The following is a 17165-nucleotide window of genomic DNA, read 5'->3' on the forward strand; positions in this document are numbered from 1 at the left end:
TTTTATCGGAACCTTGATGTATAAAAGATGCCAGAGGTTCACAAGAAAATGACCCCAACTGTTTGATGAACCTTGAGTGATGCCTCCTTACAACTTCAGCATACTGATTTTTTTTACTTTTGAATTTTATTTTAGCATAAATAACCTTCAAGAAGAGTTGCACAACATTTCTTTGTTGCGTAAGCAACTAGAAGATGACATCTTAGCTAACTGGAATTTGCGGAGAGGGCTGGAAAGTCAAATCAAAGCTAACAGAAGAGAAGGTAAGGAAGAATATGTGGCAAAGCATCTTTCATAGCATCATAGAATTGGTAGAGTTGGAAGGGACCACAAGGGTCATCTAGTTAAACCCCCTGCAATGCTGGAATCTCAGCTACAGCATCCATGACAGATGGCTCATTCGAAGCAGCTAATTATGAATCACAGCAGGGATGGGGAACATTTTCAGAGCAAGGGCCACATTCCAAGCAACCTTCTTGACTCCATACGTCAGTGGTGGGTGGGTCCAGATGCAAAAGTGGACAGAGTAATGAATATAAATTGTACGTTTTGTACACTAGGCTAGTTTCTGCATACACACACTCACACACCCTTTTCTATAATCCACCAGACAAGCAAGGGACACTATCAGAGTTCACAGACGCATTCCAACCAGCCAAAAACACTCAGGTGTGCAGTAGGGCCAGTGAGGGGTATGGCAGGTGGGGAAAGTTTTGAGGGTCAGGTAGACCATGAAAGCCACATTTTGCCCTGGACTAGGTTTATCTGTCCCTGGTATAAAATGCGGGAGATCTGCTAAGTCACTATACCTCCTTCCCAGCTGATTTGGATTTGAAATAAGTTGATTACAACAGGTCTTTTTCTACAAATTGTTCAGTTAAATAGCACAAACCATTCTTTCTATTCAGTTCCCGCAGTCTGTTGCACCAAAACCAAAAAATATATATTCTGCACTATTAACCTGGCGTTTCCCCCCAGGACCTCTGGTTTCTCTCTTTCTTTCTCTCTCTCCCTCTCCCTCTAGCCTTCCTGTCCCACCTTTACTTTGCACTTGCTCCAAATTATTAAATATGCAAATTATGATTCTGCATTAGATTCACAATGCATACTGATCGCTAGTAAAAAATCTAATACGTCTAAAATGTCAAAAAGTTACAAAGGAATGTGAGGGTAAAAATTATTTCAATTAAAGGGAATGCTTTGGGACAGAAGTAAGTAGCAACAATTTCCTCCCGTTTTAGCAGGCTGTTACACTACCATTTTTCATTACTGTTGTTATGTACCACCTAAACATGTACTAAGCACTTAGTTTTTAATCATTCGCAAACAACTTCATGCCTAGTAGGGTTTATAATCTAAAATTTAAGAAGTGTAAGGCTTGTAATACAGTGTTGTCACCTTATCAGACAGTGTAAAGTAATGGATTCAGACCTGATCTTTGCATGATGCAGAGCGAGGTGGTAGACTTCTGGCTGAATATAAATGCTTCCTTGCATTTAAAAACACATACACCAACCAGTTTGCTTCAAGTGAAAAGCTAGCTCAGGTTCTAGCATAGTTTTTTCTTTGTTGTGCTTCTTTCCTACCTAAAAGGATCTTGTTCTGTAGGGCGACCAATCAGTATTGGGGTTTCCACAGTTGAGCGCTTCAGTCCATTCTTCCACTTCAGGGTAGCCAGTTCATTCTGCTACATGCATACATGCCTAAAGGCTTTGAAATGGCAGCCCAGTTACCACTTACGTAGTGAGTGTACACCAGGAGTCAGCAAACTTTTTCAGCAGGGGGCTGGTCCACCGTCCCTCAGACCTTATGGGGGGCCAGACTGTATTTTGAAAAAAATAAAAATGAACGAATTCCTATGCCCCACAAATAACCCAGAGATGCATTTTAAATAAAAGGACACATTCTACTCATGTAAAAAGACGCTGATTCCCGGACTGTCTGCAGGCCAAATTTAGAAGGCGTTTGGGCTGGATCTGGCCCCCGGCCCTTAGCTTACCTACCCATGGTGTACACACTCCATTTATTCTTATGTAGGGACATAGGTTGTCTTACACTGAGCCAGATCATTCAGTATCCATCTAATTCAGTATTGTTTACACTGACTGGCAGTGGTTCTACAAGGCTTCAGGAAGCGGTCTCTTCCCAGCCCTACCGAGAGATGCCAGGGACTGAAACAGATCTTCAGCATACAAAGTGTGTGTGCTGCCATTGAGCTACAGTCTACCCAATATTCTAGGCTAGGACACCACAGGGTTACAAGTAAGACTTTGCAAGAGGGCAAACTAGTTTCAGGACCCTGGCCAGCTCCTTGTGGAATGAGGATTAGAGGCTGGATACAATAAACCTGCTTCACCTGGAACTGGGTGTGGGACACAGCTGTGGGCAGTTGGGCTGAGGAATTTATTGATCTATCATCCAAAACTGGCTTGAAATCCACATCATGATAACCGTTTCAAAATATTTGACCTGGGAATATATCACGTATTATGTTGTTAGAAAAACCATGAAGCCAGTGCTTTTCTCGTGATTCCTGCAGTTTGTCTGAGCTCTCTGCTTCCTGCAGTGGGCAACAATCCTCAGAGCAGTTTCAGACAAAAGCAGCCCACTGGGAACTTTCCTTAGTAATATAGATGGTGACGCCATGAGCTTCTTGCTTTAAGGTGCCAGGCTGGTAAATGGTTGAGGGAGATGCAGGTCTGAGCCTGCCCTGTTGTTTAAGCCTCTTCCCTCCCTCCCTACCCCCCCTCTCTGTCTCCCACCTGTTTCTCTCTTGTCAATGCTCTTTGTTTCTCATCTTCTGCATATTTGTGTGTTTGCCTGTGTCCCCCCCCTCATTATGTTCCCCATCTTCTCCTTACCCTTGAAATCTCCCCAATTATTTCCTCTCCCCTTTGCTTTCTCACACATTTGTTTCCCCAGCCCTATACTTCCTTATGTGCTGCTTCTTTCTTTTTCTTCTCTGCTGTCCACCAAGTCCCACTGGCAGAAAAACGGGGGGAAGTGTTTTTATTTTCATTTTCTGGTGCTTACATTGTTGTTTCCCCCTAAATTAGCTTCCCTCCATATTACAAAGGAAGGGTTTTTCTTTTTTAAAGAACTTACCTCTTTGCTTGCTTGCCCTCGCTGCCTCCCTTTGATAAAAAGTGAGAGATTGGTGGGCTGAGGGCTTGGGGGGTGGGTGAGGCTTCTGCATCACAATAGGGGGAAATGGAAGGGGGAGATTTAACTGGCCACCTTATGCTGAAATAGGAGGTTGGATAGTTGTGAGGTGAGAATGATGGGGTGTTTGTTAGTAAGCAGTGCACTCTACTGAATTCAATGCGGCTTATGCCCAGGGAGGTAGAAATTCATTTAGTTGAACTCATTGGGGCTTACTCATGCATTTGGCCCTCTGAGTGGAGAAGCAGATGCAACTTGACACTTGTAAATTACTTAAATTATTCTTCGATTAGTTGAAAATAGATTAAGTTGTTTAATAAATTTTTGTTCTGTAAAATTTTATCTATTCTTTCTAGTTTGGCCTGGTTTATAAAAGAAATGCATTTTTTCCTGGCAAATTTTTTAAAATACATTTTTGTTCTGTAAAATTTTATCCATTCTTTCTAGTTTGTAGTTCTAGCTATACTTCTGCAACTTTAATTTAAGAGAAAATATGCTAATTAAAATGTGCTAATTAAAAAATTATCTGTTCTGTAAAATAACAGTTGTAACAATATGTTTAAAAAATTGTCAGTTTTAGACCCCTAGGTAGTATCAGTTGCCAGGACATTACCTCGTTCACCTATACATAGTTCCATCCTTATTTCAGACATTGTGATATATTGGTATATTACATTGCTTAGCTGGTGATATATCATATTGTTGAAAACCAGATATTGCCCAGCTCTAGTAGGGAGCCTGAGGATGTAACATCCACCTTGGACTGGCCCATAAAAAGCAAGTCTAGAGTGAGAGACTGGCGTGATGTCCGCTGTTTCCAGGAAGTCTTTTCATTGTGAGACTTTTATAGGTGAGCAGGACCCTGCATGAGAACCTAGAGGCTGAGGAGGAGGGTTTGTCAGCAGGAAAATGAATTCATATTGATTTGGTATTGATATTGATGTTGGTATTGGACCCCTCCGAAAACATCAAAGTCTGTCAGTCAGTTGACTACTTTGCTGCATCATGGTAGACAGAAACAGTCATGTATATTATGTACGTCAAAAAATATCTACCCACTAAGGCATCTCAGAATCTGCAGCAAGCATGGCTGAATTCTGAGCCCTGAACAAAATATGTTTGCATCGTTCCCCCATAATTCTGTCCCTTTGAACTGTTCATAGAATCATAGAATTGTAGAGTTGGAAAGGATACTGAGGATCATCTAGTCCAACCCCCTTCAATGCAGGAATATGCAGCCGTCCCATATGGGGATCGAACCTGCAACTTCGGCATTATCAGCACAATGCGCTAACCAACTGAGCTATCCTCAGGATATTAGAAATCCCTGCAGAACACTCATTCCCACTGCTGATTTCTGAGATTTCCTGAAGTAATGCCCTTACAACATTCAGCCTTCTGTTTTAGTCATAAGGACTAACAACTTGATTTTGTAAGAAACTGCTAAATCCCGCACCTGGTTTCATATTATATGCACTTTTAGCACATGCAGAAAATCACAGAGTATGTAGATGTGACAGTAGTAAGAAGGGAGTAGAGATCTGCAAATAATGGTACACTCATTCCATTGAATGGGTACTTCAGTTACAAAATATATTGGTGGTTTTTCGAGGCCAGGAAATTCCAATGCAATTATATAGATTAAGCTATCTTCTTCTTCTTTTTTTAAAAAATAGAGGAAACCATATCTTCTTGGGGAGAACAGACGTCTTACATGAGCATTTGTTTAAGAGACCAGGGTGGTTTGGAGTTGCAGTTGGACCAGCTGTCTCATGATGAGCTTAAGAGAAAGGTATTGTTTTCCTGTTCCTTTACAGTCGTCCAGTATTTCTTGGGCATGCCAGCCTGCTTCTTTGTTTGGAACTCTGATGTGGGTGATTTTTGGAGGATTGGGTCCAGGGAGGACCTGCATGATCTATAAATGTACAAGAGGCAGTTGCAGATTCCAGGCATCAGGACAGACTAATCTGTCCATAATTCCTGACTGGAGCTGATGGGAGTTGTAGTCCAAAACATCTGGGGAACACCAGGGTGGGAAAGGCTACTGTAAGTAATATGCACTGTGCCCTGCCAAGCCACAAACATGCTGTGCCACTAAATGCAGTTTCCGAATACTTTTCAAAGGTATCCCAACACAGAGCACATTCCAGTAATCCATATGAGAGCTTACAGTGCACAATACGTCTGTTTTTCTTTAGAATGCTGCAAGATCCATGGGAGTTATTGAAATAAGAATTGTTCTTTCTCTGCATACCAAGGACCATTGCTCACACCCTGTGGTTGTTATGATTACAGATCAGAACCACATTGTGTACCTATTAAGAACTGTAATGAGTTTACCTATTACAACTGTAATGTATTTTTTCTTCAGAAGTGCCATTGCCCTCAGGTCCTTATTGCAAACCTGCCATGGGCATCTTCTGTAGTTATTACTGTCGTTAGCTATTTTGGAATATTTATTGGTTTGGTGGTATGTCTTATGCTTGTTAAACAATTCATTTTAAATGCATCCAAAATTACTGATTTAAAATAATTATTATTTAATTGTTAATTTAATATTGTATGTTGTATATTGTATTATTTTAATTATGGTTATTGTATATTTGTCTTTGGGCTATTCTGTTGTTAACTGCTTTGAGTAGAATTTTGTAGAAAATGTGGGAACAACAGCCAGCCACCATCCCCATCATCAGCTGGTTGGCTGCAGTGAGAAATAGATGTTTAACTAGATGGGCCAATGGTCCGATCCAATAGGCTCTTCTCATGTACTCAGATTCTTAACTCCCTGTCATGGGTTTCTTGGGGTATACACTCAGTGGGGGGGGGGGAGGATGCATACACACTTCAAACATGAACAATTTCAACTGGCAGGCAATGCACACCTACAGTGTATCTTTTAAGAAATTGGTTGTTGAAATCATGATGTATGAAGCAGTCTGAAGAATGTTAAGAGCTTCCAAAGTCTCTAAAGGCTTCCTTTTGCTTTTTCAGGTTGCTGAACTCCTCTCAGTCGTGAAGGAGCTGCATTTGGCAAATCAAAACCTTAAAAAAAATCAACTTGAAATCTCCACATTGAACATTGTGGCAAAGGAAAGTCAGGATACTCTAGACCAGAGTGAGGTGAGACTTAGTTTCCTGGTGCTGCTAAAGCTGGTGGAAGTGCAGCTTTATTTTTAAACATGATTTCTAGATACAGTAGTACCTCGGGTTAAGAACTTCCATAGAGCTTGGTTTCCACCCCATCTCTTACTGTTCAGCATCTACATGAAACCATTAAGTGAGGTCAACTTGGGATTTAGAGTGTGGTGTTAGCACTAATTCAATGACCCAAAATTCTGGTTCATCTCATGTAAGACAGTTGAGATGATACAGAGGCTCAAATGGCTTGGTGGAGTGGAAGGTATTTGGGCATTGAGGAGTCCAATCGCTTGATAGAGCTGAGGTTGAGGGCTGCAGTCTTGGGTTCTCAGTTCTTAAGCTTGAGAGCCCTTTGTTACTGGGTTCAGATTGAGTGCCTCCATAGTCGCCTCATTCTTGGTATCTGTGTCCAGGGTCCTGCTGGAAGGTGAGGCTGCAACATTCTTAATGCATTATTGGCGTAGCACTGGACCCCGCATAGCCCGATACTGTGTGTGTGTTTAAAAGGGACTCTGTTAACTTCTGGTTATAAGCATACTGGAGGTTTCTGAGTGTCTCCCTGCATTTTTGTCTTGAACTGAGACCCCCAATACTGGATCTGGGTTTTTACAAGGTAGCTGTTTCTTAAAGTAGAGGCGTTGCTTTGGGGGAGATGTTTGCTGCAATTTGCGCTGCTCTCCTCAAGGGGGTGCTGTTTCCCTGCAACTGTCAACAGAAAACCACAACAGTGGCATTTATATAACACTTTTGAGTTTTTTCAAAGTGGTTCACATATAGTATCTAATTCTACTCCTTAAAAAGAATCCTGTAAGTCTGGCCAGGATTTTGTGTGTATGGGTTTTTTTTAAACACATTTTTTAATCCAGTTTTTCTCAAAAACAATGAAGCTTGCAGCCAAGAAAAACCAAGTAATAAGAACACAAAGGGATTAAGTAATGCCCCAAGTTATTAATTAATAATAAAGATAAATAAAGACTATACAAATTTCAGCAACCACACCTCAGTCAAAAATCCAAGCAGATGGAGTGGGAGGAACAAAAACCAGCTTTCATGAAAGGAAAGAGCCAGGTCTTAACCCTGTGTGGTTGGACTTGATGGGCCTCCCTGAGGAGGCCATTCTGTGGAACTGGCATGGCAACTGAAAAAGCTCCAATACTACTGGATACCTAGTAAACTTAACTGAGAAAAATATTTTAATTTTTTTTAGTTTTATTTCTCAGCTTTCTACCCCACCCCTCATCATAAATCATAAATAATCTCAGGGCGACTAACAGCAGTATAAATACAATAGAATTGGGGCAGGGAACCTTTTTGGATATGCTGGGGGTTGAATCTGGGGCCTTCTGCATGCAAAGCAGATACTTTTACCTCTGAGTTGTGGCCCTCCCCTGAATACACAAGTACTTCTGCTACACCAGGGATGATAAAATCTCAGGACCGGGGACCCATTGTGACCCTTCAGGCTTCTCTGCCCTTGGAATTTCCCCAAGGCCTTTCCATATGTCACACTCCTGCAGGCACAGCTTTGAACCCTGAGTGTCATTGAGCTCTGAGAATGCCAGTGGCTTGCAGGCAAGGTAGAGGCATTCTCAGAGCAAATGGCCACATTTGAGCCAGAAACAAATATTCAAGGAGGGTGCAAGGAAGGGTCAGTGTGGCCTGGGGAGAGTCCTAAAGACCAGCCAGAGAGTCCTGGTAGGCTGCATTTGGTCCCTGAGCCTGAGGTTCCCATTAGGATAAAACTATGCAATGGTAAGAGCATGATGTAGTGGTTAGAGTGTTTGACTAGGACCTGAGAGACCAGGGTTTAAAACACTGCCCAGCCATGAAACTCACTAGGTGATCTTGGGTTAATCACAATCCCTCAGCCTAACCTACCTCACAGGGTTGTAACAAATATAAAATGGGGAAGAAGAGAAACATGTACACCACCTTGAGGTCATTGGAGGAAAGGTGGGATATATATACACACTATTCAATAGTGCCTGTAGCGCCTGTCTCAGGAGATTGTGGACTCTCCTTTGCCATCTAGCCTCTGCTTAAATGCCTTCAGCAATCTGTCAGGGATGCTGTCGTTGCAATGCAGATCTGGCATTGTTGATGCAGATGGTCACCAAGATTGCTTCCAGGTCTGTGAGTCTACAATTCAGTAGGGGACCATGGAGCAAGGCCTCAGAAGTTGCATGGAGCTTGCAAAAGAGTAGAGATAGGGGAAAGACAGATCTTAAGGTAGACAGAATAAATGGTTTTCAAATGGGGTTAGACAGATTATTGGATAAATTTATCAACAGCTATTAGTTCTTGGTAGCTAAATGCAACCTTCAAATTCACAAGCAGTTTGTCTATGAATACCAATTATGGGCTGGGGGGAGGCAGCAGCGGATGATAGTAGCCTTCATGCCCTGATGGAGGACTGTAGAGGCATCTGACTGGTTGCTCTTGAAAAAATGATGTTGGCCAAGTGTTCTCCACCACTCATTTCAGTCTGTTCTAATCTGATATCTAAAGGTAAAGGTAAAGGGACCCCTGACCGTTAGGTCCAGTCGTGACCGACTCTGGAGTTGCATCGCTCATCTCGCTTTATTGGCTGAGGGAGCCGGCGTACAGCTTCCGGGTCATGTGGCCAGCATGACTAAGCCGCTTCTGGCGAACCAGAGCAGCGCATGGAAACGCTGTGTACCTTCCCTCCAGAGTGGTACCTATTTATCTACTTGCATTTTGACGTGCTTTTGAACTGCTAGGTTGGCAGGAGCAGGGACCGAGCAACGGGAGCTCACCCCGTCGCAGGGATTTGAACTGCCGACCTTCTGATCGGCAAGCCCTAGGCTCTGTGGTTTAACCCACAGCGCCACTCGCGTCCCTATTCTGATATCTAATATGGCCTTAATCCCAGAATCTGCATGTTAAATTGTTGTTTGGGGGGAATATTGGCTGAAAACTTGCTTTCCTCTCCCCCTCCACCCCCCCCAATGTTACACAGTGGTATCACAGTTCTTCTGGCACTAGTGTGCAAAACATTCCTATTTCTTCTTGAAGAGTAGCACACACACACAGATATATGTATGTATTTTTATATTTAATGTCTGTCCTGGACATTTGATAGCCCTATATCTTTTAGCAAAATAAGAGAAACTGGAAAAAGAGAAAACTGACAGCCCTTCAGGTGCTTACACGGCTTTCTCCAAGCTAAGCATCCCAGTTCCATCAACGTTTCTCCACAGGACTGCACTTTTGACCCTCTTCATTGACTTTTTCTGAAGTCATTTGTCTAAATCCTTGAAATGCAGTGCCCAGAACTGAAAACATACACATTCCTGGGTTATACCTACATATCCTGTAGGCAGTTTTTTGTAGGAGTTTTGGGGGGTATTTTCATAGGGGAGGAAGGCTTAATGCCCTTCCCCTGTTCTGCAGCACAACAGTGCGGATCCAGATCTCTACCCTTGCTTCCTCAAGGTGCTATGAACACCTTTAAAAACAGCAGGGGAATGTATTTGGGGGTCTCCATCATCACATCTAATTTGGCCCTCAGCTTTGTACAGCATTGAGTGTGCCACCCACATTGAATAAATATTAGAATACTGAATTGGTCAAATTCTTGGTAGTGGGGCTTATTTTGACATATTGGAATCTGCTTCATTTGGTGCTGCCATGGGATTTGTTCATTCCTCTCAACCAGCACATGATGCCCATCAAGATAAAACTCTCTGAGCCCGGGACTTTCTCTTGGCTGTTTTAAAAAATGTATCATTTTTTCTTTCTGTGAAGACAGCAGAAACACAATCCTGCTAAGCCCCGCTGTAGAGTCTTCCTAAGTCATGTCTCCCTTGGGTTGCCACAGCGCTGAGCTGTATGGGGTGCCTTCGGGCTCCAAAAGAGAGATAAAAAAGGTTGTTTTTCTGCTGTCCTCTGAACATCTGCTTTCAGATGTGCTGAGTCCTGCCTCTGGGACTCATGGGATCTTTGCAAACCAAGCATATCAACTATTCATTTAGGAAAAAACACATTCTCAAGGTTTTTCATTGCCATGGGATGATTTGAAAGAGGAAGCTTTATCCTTCATAGACCTTCTCCTGGCCTTGAGCCACATATTTTACATTTATTAAAAAAATTGGTCAAGCATTAAAAGTCTCTTCCTTGGGGTACAGCAATTTCTCCATCACTCAGAAGCTAACACTTGAAGTCTTGAATGCAGCTCTATGCTTGCTTGCTTCTTTGGTGGCCTTTTAAAGTAGATCAACACAATTTTAGTAACTTGGTGCTGGTCGGGAAGGAGCTCTTGGTGACTGTATGCTTTCTTGTATCAAGTTTCAGAGGCAGTACGCTTCAGAAGACCATTTGCTGGGGAACAATGGTGGTTGGAGGTCTCTTGCCTTCATGTCCTTAAGTGCATAAGAGCCCTGCTGGATTAAGCCAACTGTCAGGCCACTGTTTATACACTTGGAGTTTTATCCAGTGTTAGTTCTACTCCAGGAAGACCCATTGGAATCAATGGACATGACTATCAGGTCCACTAATTCCAGAAGGTCTACTCTGAATAAAACTTAGTTGGATATAATCCTTGATGCTTTTTTACTCTCTTAGGTAATGTATGAAGCTAGCCTTAAGAAAGAGCAATCTGAGGTCTTAATAAAATATTTTTCTTTTCAGTAAACTGTTTATCACATGACCCAAATCTCCCATTGGCTCTTAATAGTGGGGCACCAAGGTCCTGGCAGCCAGGCCTTCTCATTTGTCCTTTCAGGCTGTTTTGGTGCAGCCATGCCTATATATGATTTTACCTGTGAGGCAGGTAAAAACACAGCTGTTGCTTGCAAGCACTGCTAATCAGCTGTTTGTCCATTTGGGCAAAAGCAGTTCATGCGCAATCATTATTATGTCAGGTGATTGACAAGTGAGTGCTCCCCATTGCCACTAGAAATGTGAAGTCCTGAGGGGAAAGATGGGAAAATGGAAGAAAACTAACCCCTCATTTCCCTCCAACCCCTTTTTGCCCCATCCAACTGAAAAATGTTGGACTATGAAGTATTTTCTTTTGGAATGAATGATGAATAAAATGTTTAAGATAATACATTCATATTTTTACACCTCCAAAGTGAGGACTAAAAGCTATGTAATAGGAAGACTTTTATGTAAGACTATGTACAAAATTGGATTATTACAGTTTCTGTACCCAGAGGACCCTGAGTTGTACACTGAGACTACAGTTGCCAAATGCAAGATAGGGGGCATGGCCTTTGTTGCAAGAGAAGGAAGAAGGATTCAGTACCTTCTTTGCTTGTGGGCTTCCTCTTGGATATTTGGTGGATCTGCTTCGGTCCTCTTGACTGGGCCTCCAAAGACCAGGAGGGGGTGAAAGTACAGAGCAACACAAAAGAACAGAAAGTGTATGCAATACTTTCAGATAAAAATGCATGCAATACTTTCAAAAGCTGCACAAAACAGAACAGCTTCAGGTATTTTGGTTGAGTAATGCAGTCTGGGATTCTGCCAAATACATCCCTCCTGCAACATGGTGGCAAGGCAACTTCCGAGCCTTCTTCTTGCTTACTTCATATACCTCAATCTTCTGCAGCTTGTGAAAGAAACTTTTCTGTGTCTGAAAATACACCAAATCAAGAAATGTACCAACATGTGAAAGGGAAGAGATGCTTTTTCAAAATTAATAGAAGTAGTAGTAGTAGTAGTAGTAGTAGTAGTAGTAGTACCCTGCCCATCTGATTGGGCTACCCCAATCACTCTGGGCTGCTTCCAACAGAATATAAAAGAACACAACTAAACATCAAACATTAAAAGCTGCCTTCAGATGTCTTCTGAAATTCATATAGTTGTTTATTTCCTTGACATCTGACAGGAGGGCGTTCCACATGGTGGGTGCAACTACTGAGAAGGCCCTCTGCATTGGGGGAACTGCCAGAAGGCCCTCCGAGCTGGACCTCAGTGTCATGGCTGGACAATGGGGGCAGAGATGCACCTTCAGGTATAATAATAATAATAATAATAATAATAATAATAATAAAAAATTTTATTCATACCCTGCCCTCCCCAGCAAATACCAGGCTCAGGGCGGCTAACAAGCAATTTAAAAAAAAGTTGATTGAAATACAACTTAAAAACAAGATTAAAATACAACATTAAAACAATTAAAACATTAAATGCAGCCTTATCACAGGAGGAGAGAGGAAAAAAGAAAGTGGGGGAGGGAATCAAATTGATTCTAAGCCAAAGGCCAGGTGGAACAACTCTGTCTTACAGGCCCTGCGGAAAGAAATCAGATCCCGCAGGGCCCTGGTCTCATGAGGCAGAGCGTTCCACCAGGCCGGAGCCAGTGTTGAAAAGGCCCTGGCTCTGGCTGAGGCTAATCTGACTTCCTTAGGGCCCGGGACCTCTACAGTGTTGCTATTTATGGACCTTAAGGTCCTCTGTGGGGCATATACAGGGGAGTATACAGGGCCAAGACCATTTAGGGCTTTAAAGGTCAGCACCAACACTTTGAATTGCACTTGGAAATTGTACTGGGAGCCAATGTAGTTCCTTTAGGACTGGTGTTATATGGTCCTGGCAGCCACTCCCAGTCACCAGTCTAGCTGCCGTGTTCTGGATTAATTGCAGTATCTGAGTCACCTTCAAAGGTAGCCTCATGTAGAGTGCATTGCAGTAGTCCAAGCAGGAGATAAACAGAGCATGTACCACTCCAGCAAGACAGTGTGTGGGCAGGTAGGGTCTTAGCCATCGCTGTTAGACAGCCATCCTGGACACAGAATTAACCTGCGCCTCCATGGACATCTGTGAATCCAAAATGACCCCCAGGCTTCGCATCTCCAGTCAAGCCATTGGTTTTTAGAAATTCTTGATAAATGTGCTGGCAAATAAAAATAATAAAAAGAAGCAGAAATTGGTAATGATAACTCAGAAAATGACACTGATTAAATTTTATGTAGTATACATTGAGTCTTCTTCTCCCCCCCCCCTCTTTTTCTCAGCTCTTTTTATGGAAATGAGTGCTTTATGTCTGCTTCACACTGTGAAGGCCTGGAGGAGATGTAATGATTTTCAGAATGCACAATAACTTTCTTTGTTTTTACTATAATGTTGATGGTTTCTTCTGTTTTTTACTTTTTGCTAGCTCTTCATAAATTGACAAAACCAAAGAGATGCTTAGGTTTCTTACAGTTTGGCAGCTTTTGTAACTTTTTTTTTAAAAAAAACACCCTCTAAATTTATTTTGTAATTATTGTGTGTCTAAACTGTACTTTGAATATACAAAACATGGTAATTTTATGACATACCAAGTTAGACACAATACATTTTTATGTTTCTAAAATAACAAAGTGATATTTGATCTGTAAAGGGTGCTAAATAATGTATTGAAGATTTTTCAGTTTTCCCCAAATTTGTGTTTTGAGCTGGGGGGGGGGGAAACCTATTTCTCCCATGGCTTCAAAATTTATCACCCCCCGCCCGCCCCCCGGTCAAATGTGGGCTTGCATGGGGTGTGGGTGGCCTGATCTATTTTTCATCCATGATCTGCTCAGGGATCCAACTCCTTGCTCTTGGTTTCTCTCCTGGCTGCTCCCACTTGATTGACTTTAGGCCATCCTTGACAATGTTTCCACCCTAAAAGCAGGTTCTTTTAATCCCAGATAACACCTGTGCAGGATAATGAATTCTTCTGCTGGCTTTAAGCCCATTAAAGCAGCTTCCTGATTCTTTGAGTTCAAAATCGTTTGTCAGAAGAAGAGAATGCAGCTGAAAAGAGCTGTGTCCTGTTCCCATGGTGCTTCCTTTAGAACAGGGATGGAGAAACCTTTTCAACCCAAGGACTACATTCTTGTGTTGGGAACCTTCTGGGGAATGCATGTCAGAGACAAAGTGGGTGGAGCAATGGATATGGCTCTTACTTTGAATAGTCGGCTGTATTTAAGCCTCACAAAAGTCAGAGGTTTATATTTGCATACTAGGGTTGCCATACGTCTGTTTCCCCCCAGAAATGTCCTCTTTTTCAGGTTTAAAATGTCTGTCTGGGTGGATTTTTAAAATTTGGCAGAATGTCCAGGTTTTTTACAGGTCTTCTGTGGTTGTTTTTTGTTTTGCTTTTCTGCCTGTGGGATCTCCCTCCAAGCCCCCCTGGATCACCTTACCCAACCTCTCTTCCCTCTTCTGCTGCAGGGATAGACAGGGACCAGCTCACTTTCCCCTCTTCCTTATCAACAGTTCCACTTCATATTTCCAGGAATCTCCCAAGAAAAAAGGGCTGCCAGGGTTTACACAGCCACTTCCTGCCAGTCAAGAGCCTGCCAGCCACCCCTGCCAGCCAATGAAAGTTCTGACCATTCATAAAAATAAATACTCTTGCCACACTCCATCCCAGCCACACACAGGCACCAGGAATCCAAACCTCTTTCTTTCTCTCCCCCCCAGCATGTCAGTTTCCCTGTGAAATATACAAGCTCCTCTTGGAACTGGAACAGCTCAAATATTATTCTTGTGGCCCTTGCTCTCTTTCCTGCCCTCTCCATCCCTCCAGCTCCCAGCACAATGCAGCCAGCAGCAGCCACATGCTGACATGAGATGCACGTTCACTAGCTCTCGCTGTCTTCCTCTCGCCCTACCAACCAGCCCTGCTTTACTCTGCTAATCTGGAAGGTATCAGGTATGTGTGGAGGGGAGGATGTGGCAGGGAGAGAGAGATGAATTGGCCCAGTTTGGGAAGAAGCTTTCCATCCGGTGTGCTCCAGGCACTTAGGGCATTTGCAGACTCTGCTCCTTTCACCACTTCCCCCTCCCAACCTCAACCCGCCTCCCTCGCCAGCATTGCAAGTATGGCAAAGGCACACTAACTGAGTGGACTCTGTTTCGGCAGCACATTTCACGATTGGGAGAGGATTTTTAAATTTTGATTCCCCCACCCCACCCTCTCTCCCTTATTTCCTCCCTCTCTCCCTTATTCCACTCTTTGCGAGAAACACACAGGCACCTCACTACTTTCACGCCTCCAAAGGTAAGTGAGTTTAAAACAACAACAACAGTGAGAGCAGTAATAACCTCCAACCCCTGTTTTCTATTGTTGATGCCAGAAGTGGGGAGCAGGGGTGAGATTGCAAAGGTGGGAAGAATACGACAAGACCAGCCCACTCAGAGCTGAAAGTGAGGGACAGTCAGTGCTTGGGTAACTTTGGCTCCTGATTCTAACGAGAACTATTGTGATGCTTTTCTTGTCAGGTGCTAGTCAGTCTAGGAGGAATAACCATCTCCAAGTTTTAATTTTGTATCCTCGTCATTAAGTATTATTATGATGGCTATTTATTTATTTAGGGAAAGAATGGGAATCCAAATTATAGGCAAGCAGCATGGTAGCTTGGGTTGCTTTGGAGGGGTGGGGGTAAACAAGGACCAGAATCTGCACAAATTGGAAATCTGACCAAAAAACTAATTGAAGAAAATGCGAACTTCCAAAACATTTAACATTTAACTTTTGAGAGCTGGCTTCTGGTTAATGTGCTATCTATGTGGCTGTTGTAATTAAAACAGAATAATAGACAGCCAACTTGCCACATTCGGGACTTTTCCATTTCCACCACACATGCCTTATGGCACCACATGCCTTAAAACCCAGTGGGATTGCACAACTGGGAGTATTGGGAGGGCAGTGGTAAATCAGCAGGATTTTTAAATTCAACTAACACAACAGAAAATTTCTTTAGGAGCTGTAGCAAAACCTTGCTTGGTAGTTCTGGTTTATTTCTATATATGAAAGTTAAGAACATTGCCACTAGCAATATATCACAGCTTCTATAGCCTACATATAGTAGGGGTATTTAAAATGAGAGACATCATAGTGATCCATAGTTAAAAGTAGAAGTTGGCAAATGTGTCCTCTTTTTTGCTCTTCAAAATATGATAATACTACCACACACACACCCCTCCATTCACACAAGCACATAGCATGCTCATAGTTCAATGAAACATTCCAGCAGGGCAAATGCACTGAAGCAGGGTGGGTAAGGAGATGTGGCCAAAGGAGAGTCCTGAGTGCTGGGTGCGGAGCCTTGAAGGTTGCTCCTGGGCCTAAAGTTCCTAAGCCCCCTTCTTTAGAACATGAAAACTTGAATGCTTGAGGGTGTTCTGAAAAGCTGACATTTAGAAGGCCATGATCTACTGAGAACCTTTTCCCAGCCAAATTCCTTGCACTCTGCTCAGGTGGTATTTTGCCCAAAGGTAGATTTGGTCTTGTGCTGCAAAGGAGCATGGGGTGGTGGGGACCCCCTTTTTAAACAGATGAAAACCAGCCTATTGGCCTTTGGACAGTGAAGGCAGGGGCAGGTTGCCAGACTGCATCCAGTTTTCTTTCCCTTGTACAGATGATCAGAGCATTCGCATATATGAAATGACTCTCTGTGCAACCCAAACTATTGGGTCCAGAGAGAGGAATACGCATGTCAACTCAATTTGATGATGTGGTGCCCCATGCAAATCCCACACATTTGGGAATTTCTTCCTGTGCATGTAGTGCTGGATCAGAGCATGGGAGCATGTTCTGATACTTGTATGCTCCCCATCCATCCTACCCATACCATAGAAGGCTGAACGATCAATAATCCCATAAATATTTGAACCCAATATCTCTTTTGGCTACATAAATTTGGTCAAGCTTAAAAAGTTACAGTGGAACATGTCTTTTTTATTTATAACTGCAGCAGAAGTTTTAAAAATGAATTTTCAACCTCATTAAGAAAATGAGTAGAGAACCTCAGTTAGGTTTAAGCAGTGCTTTGTGACTATTGCCTTAATTCATAAACTAAGACACAGAAAGGCAGCCAAGCTAGTTTGTTGGAGCAAGCACAAAAAAGAGTCAACAGGCACCT

The 17165-nt window shown here is 42.7% G+C and overlaps 1 protein-coding gene and 1 long non-coding RNA gene across 6 annotated transcripts in view; one reads left to right on the plus strand and one right to left on the minus strand.

Moving 5' to 3' along the window:
• LOC308579109 overlaps positions 1-17165 on the minus strand; it is a 262636-nt gene that overhangs the window by 103930 nt on the left and 141541 nt on the right. The window lies entirely within an intron of this gene.
• The window catches only part of CDK5RAP2 (CDK5 regulatory subunit associated protein 2), a 142585-nt gene that overhangs the window by 69414 nt on the left and 56006 nt on the right, over positions 1-17165 (plus strand). For all 5 annotated transcript variants that reach the window (XM_081179603.1, XM_081179604.1, XM_081179600.1 and 2 more), the window contains exons 16-18: positions 136-263; positions 4839-4954; positions 6154-6282. In XM_081179603.1, the coding sequence (XP_081035729.1) occupies positions 136-263; positions 4839-4954; positions 6154-6282 (373 nt within the window). The remainder of the gene's footprint in view (positions 1-135; positions 264-4838; positions 4955-6153; positions 6283-17165) is intronic.

The sequence above is a fragment of the Podarcis bocagei genome, assembly GCF_964188305.1.
Source record: "Podarcis bocagei genome assembly, chromosome: Z".
Lineage (NCBI taxonomy): Eukaryota > Metazoa > Chordata > Lepidosauria > Squamata > Lacertidae > Podarcis > Podarcis bocagei.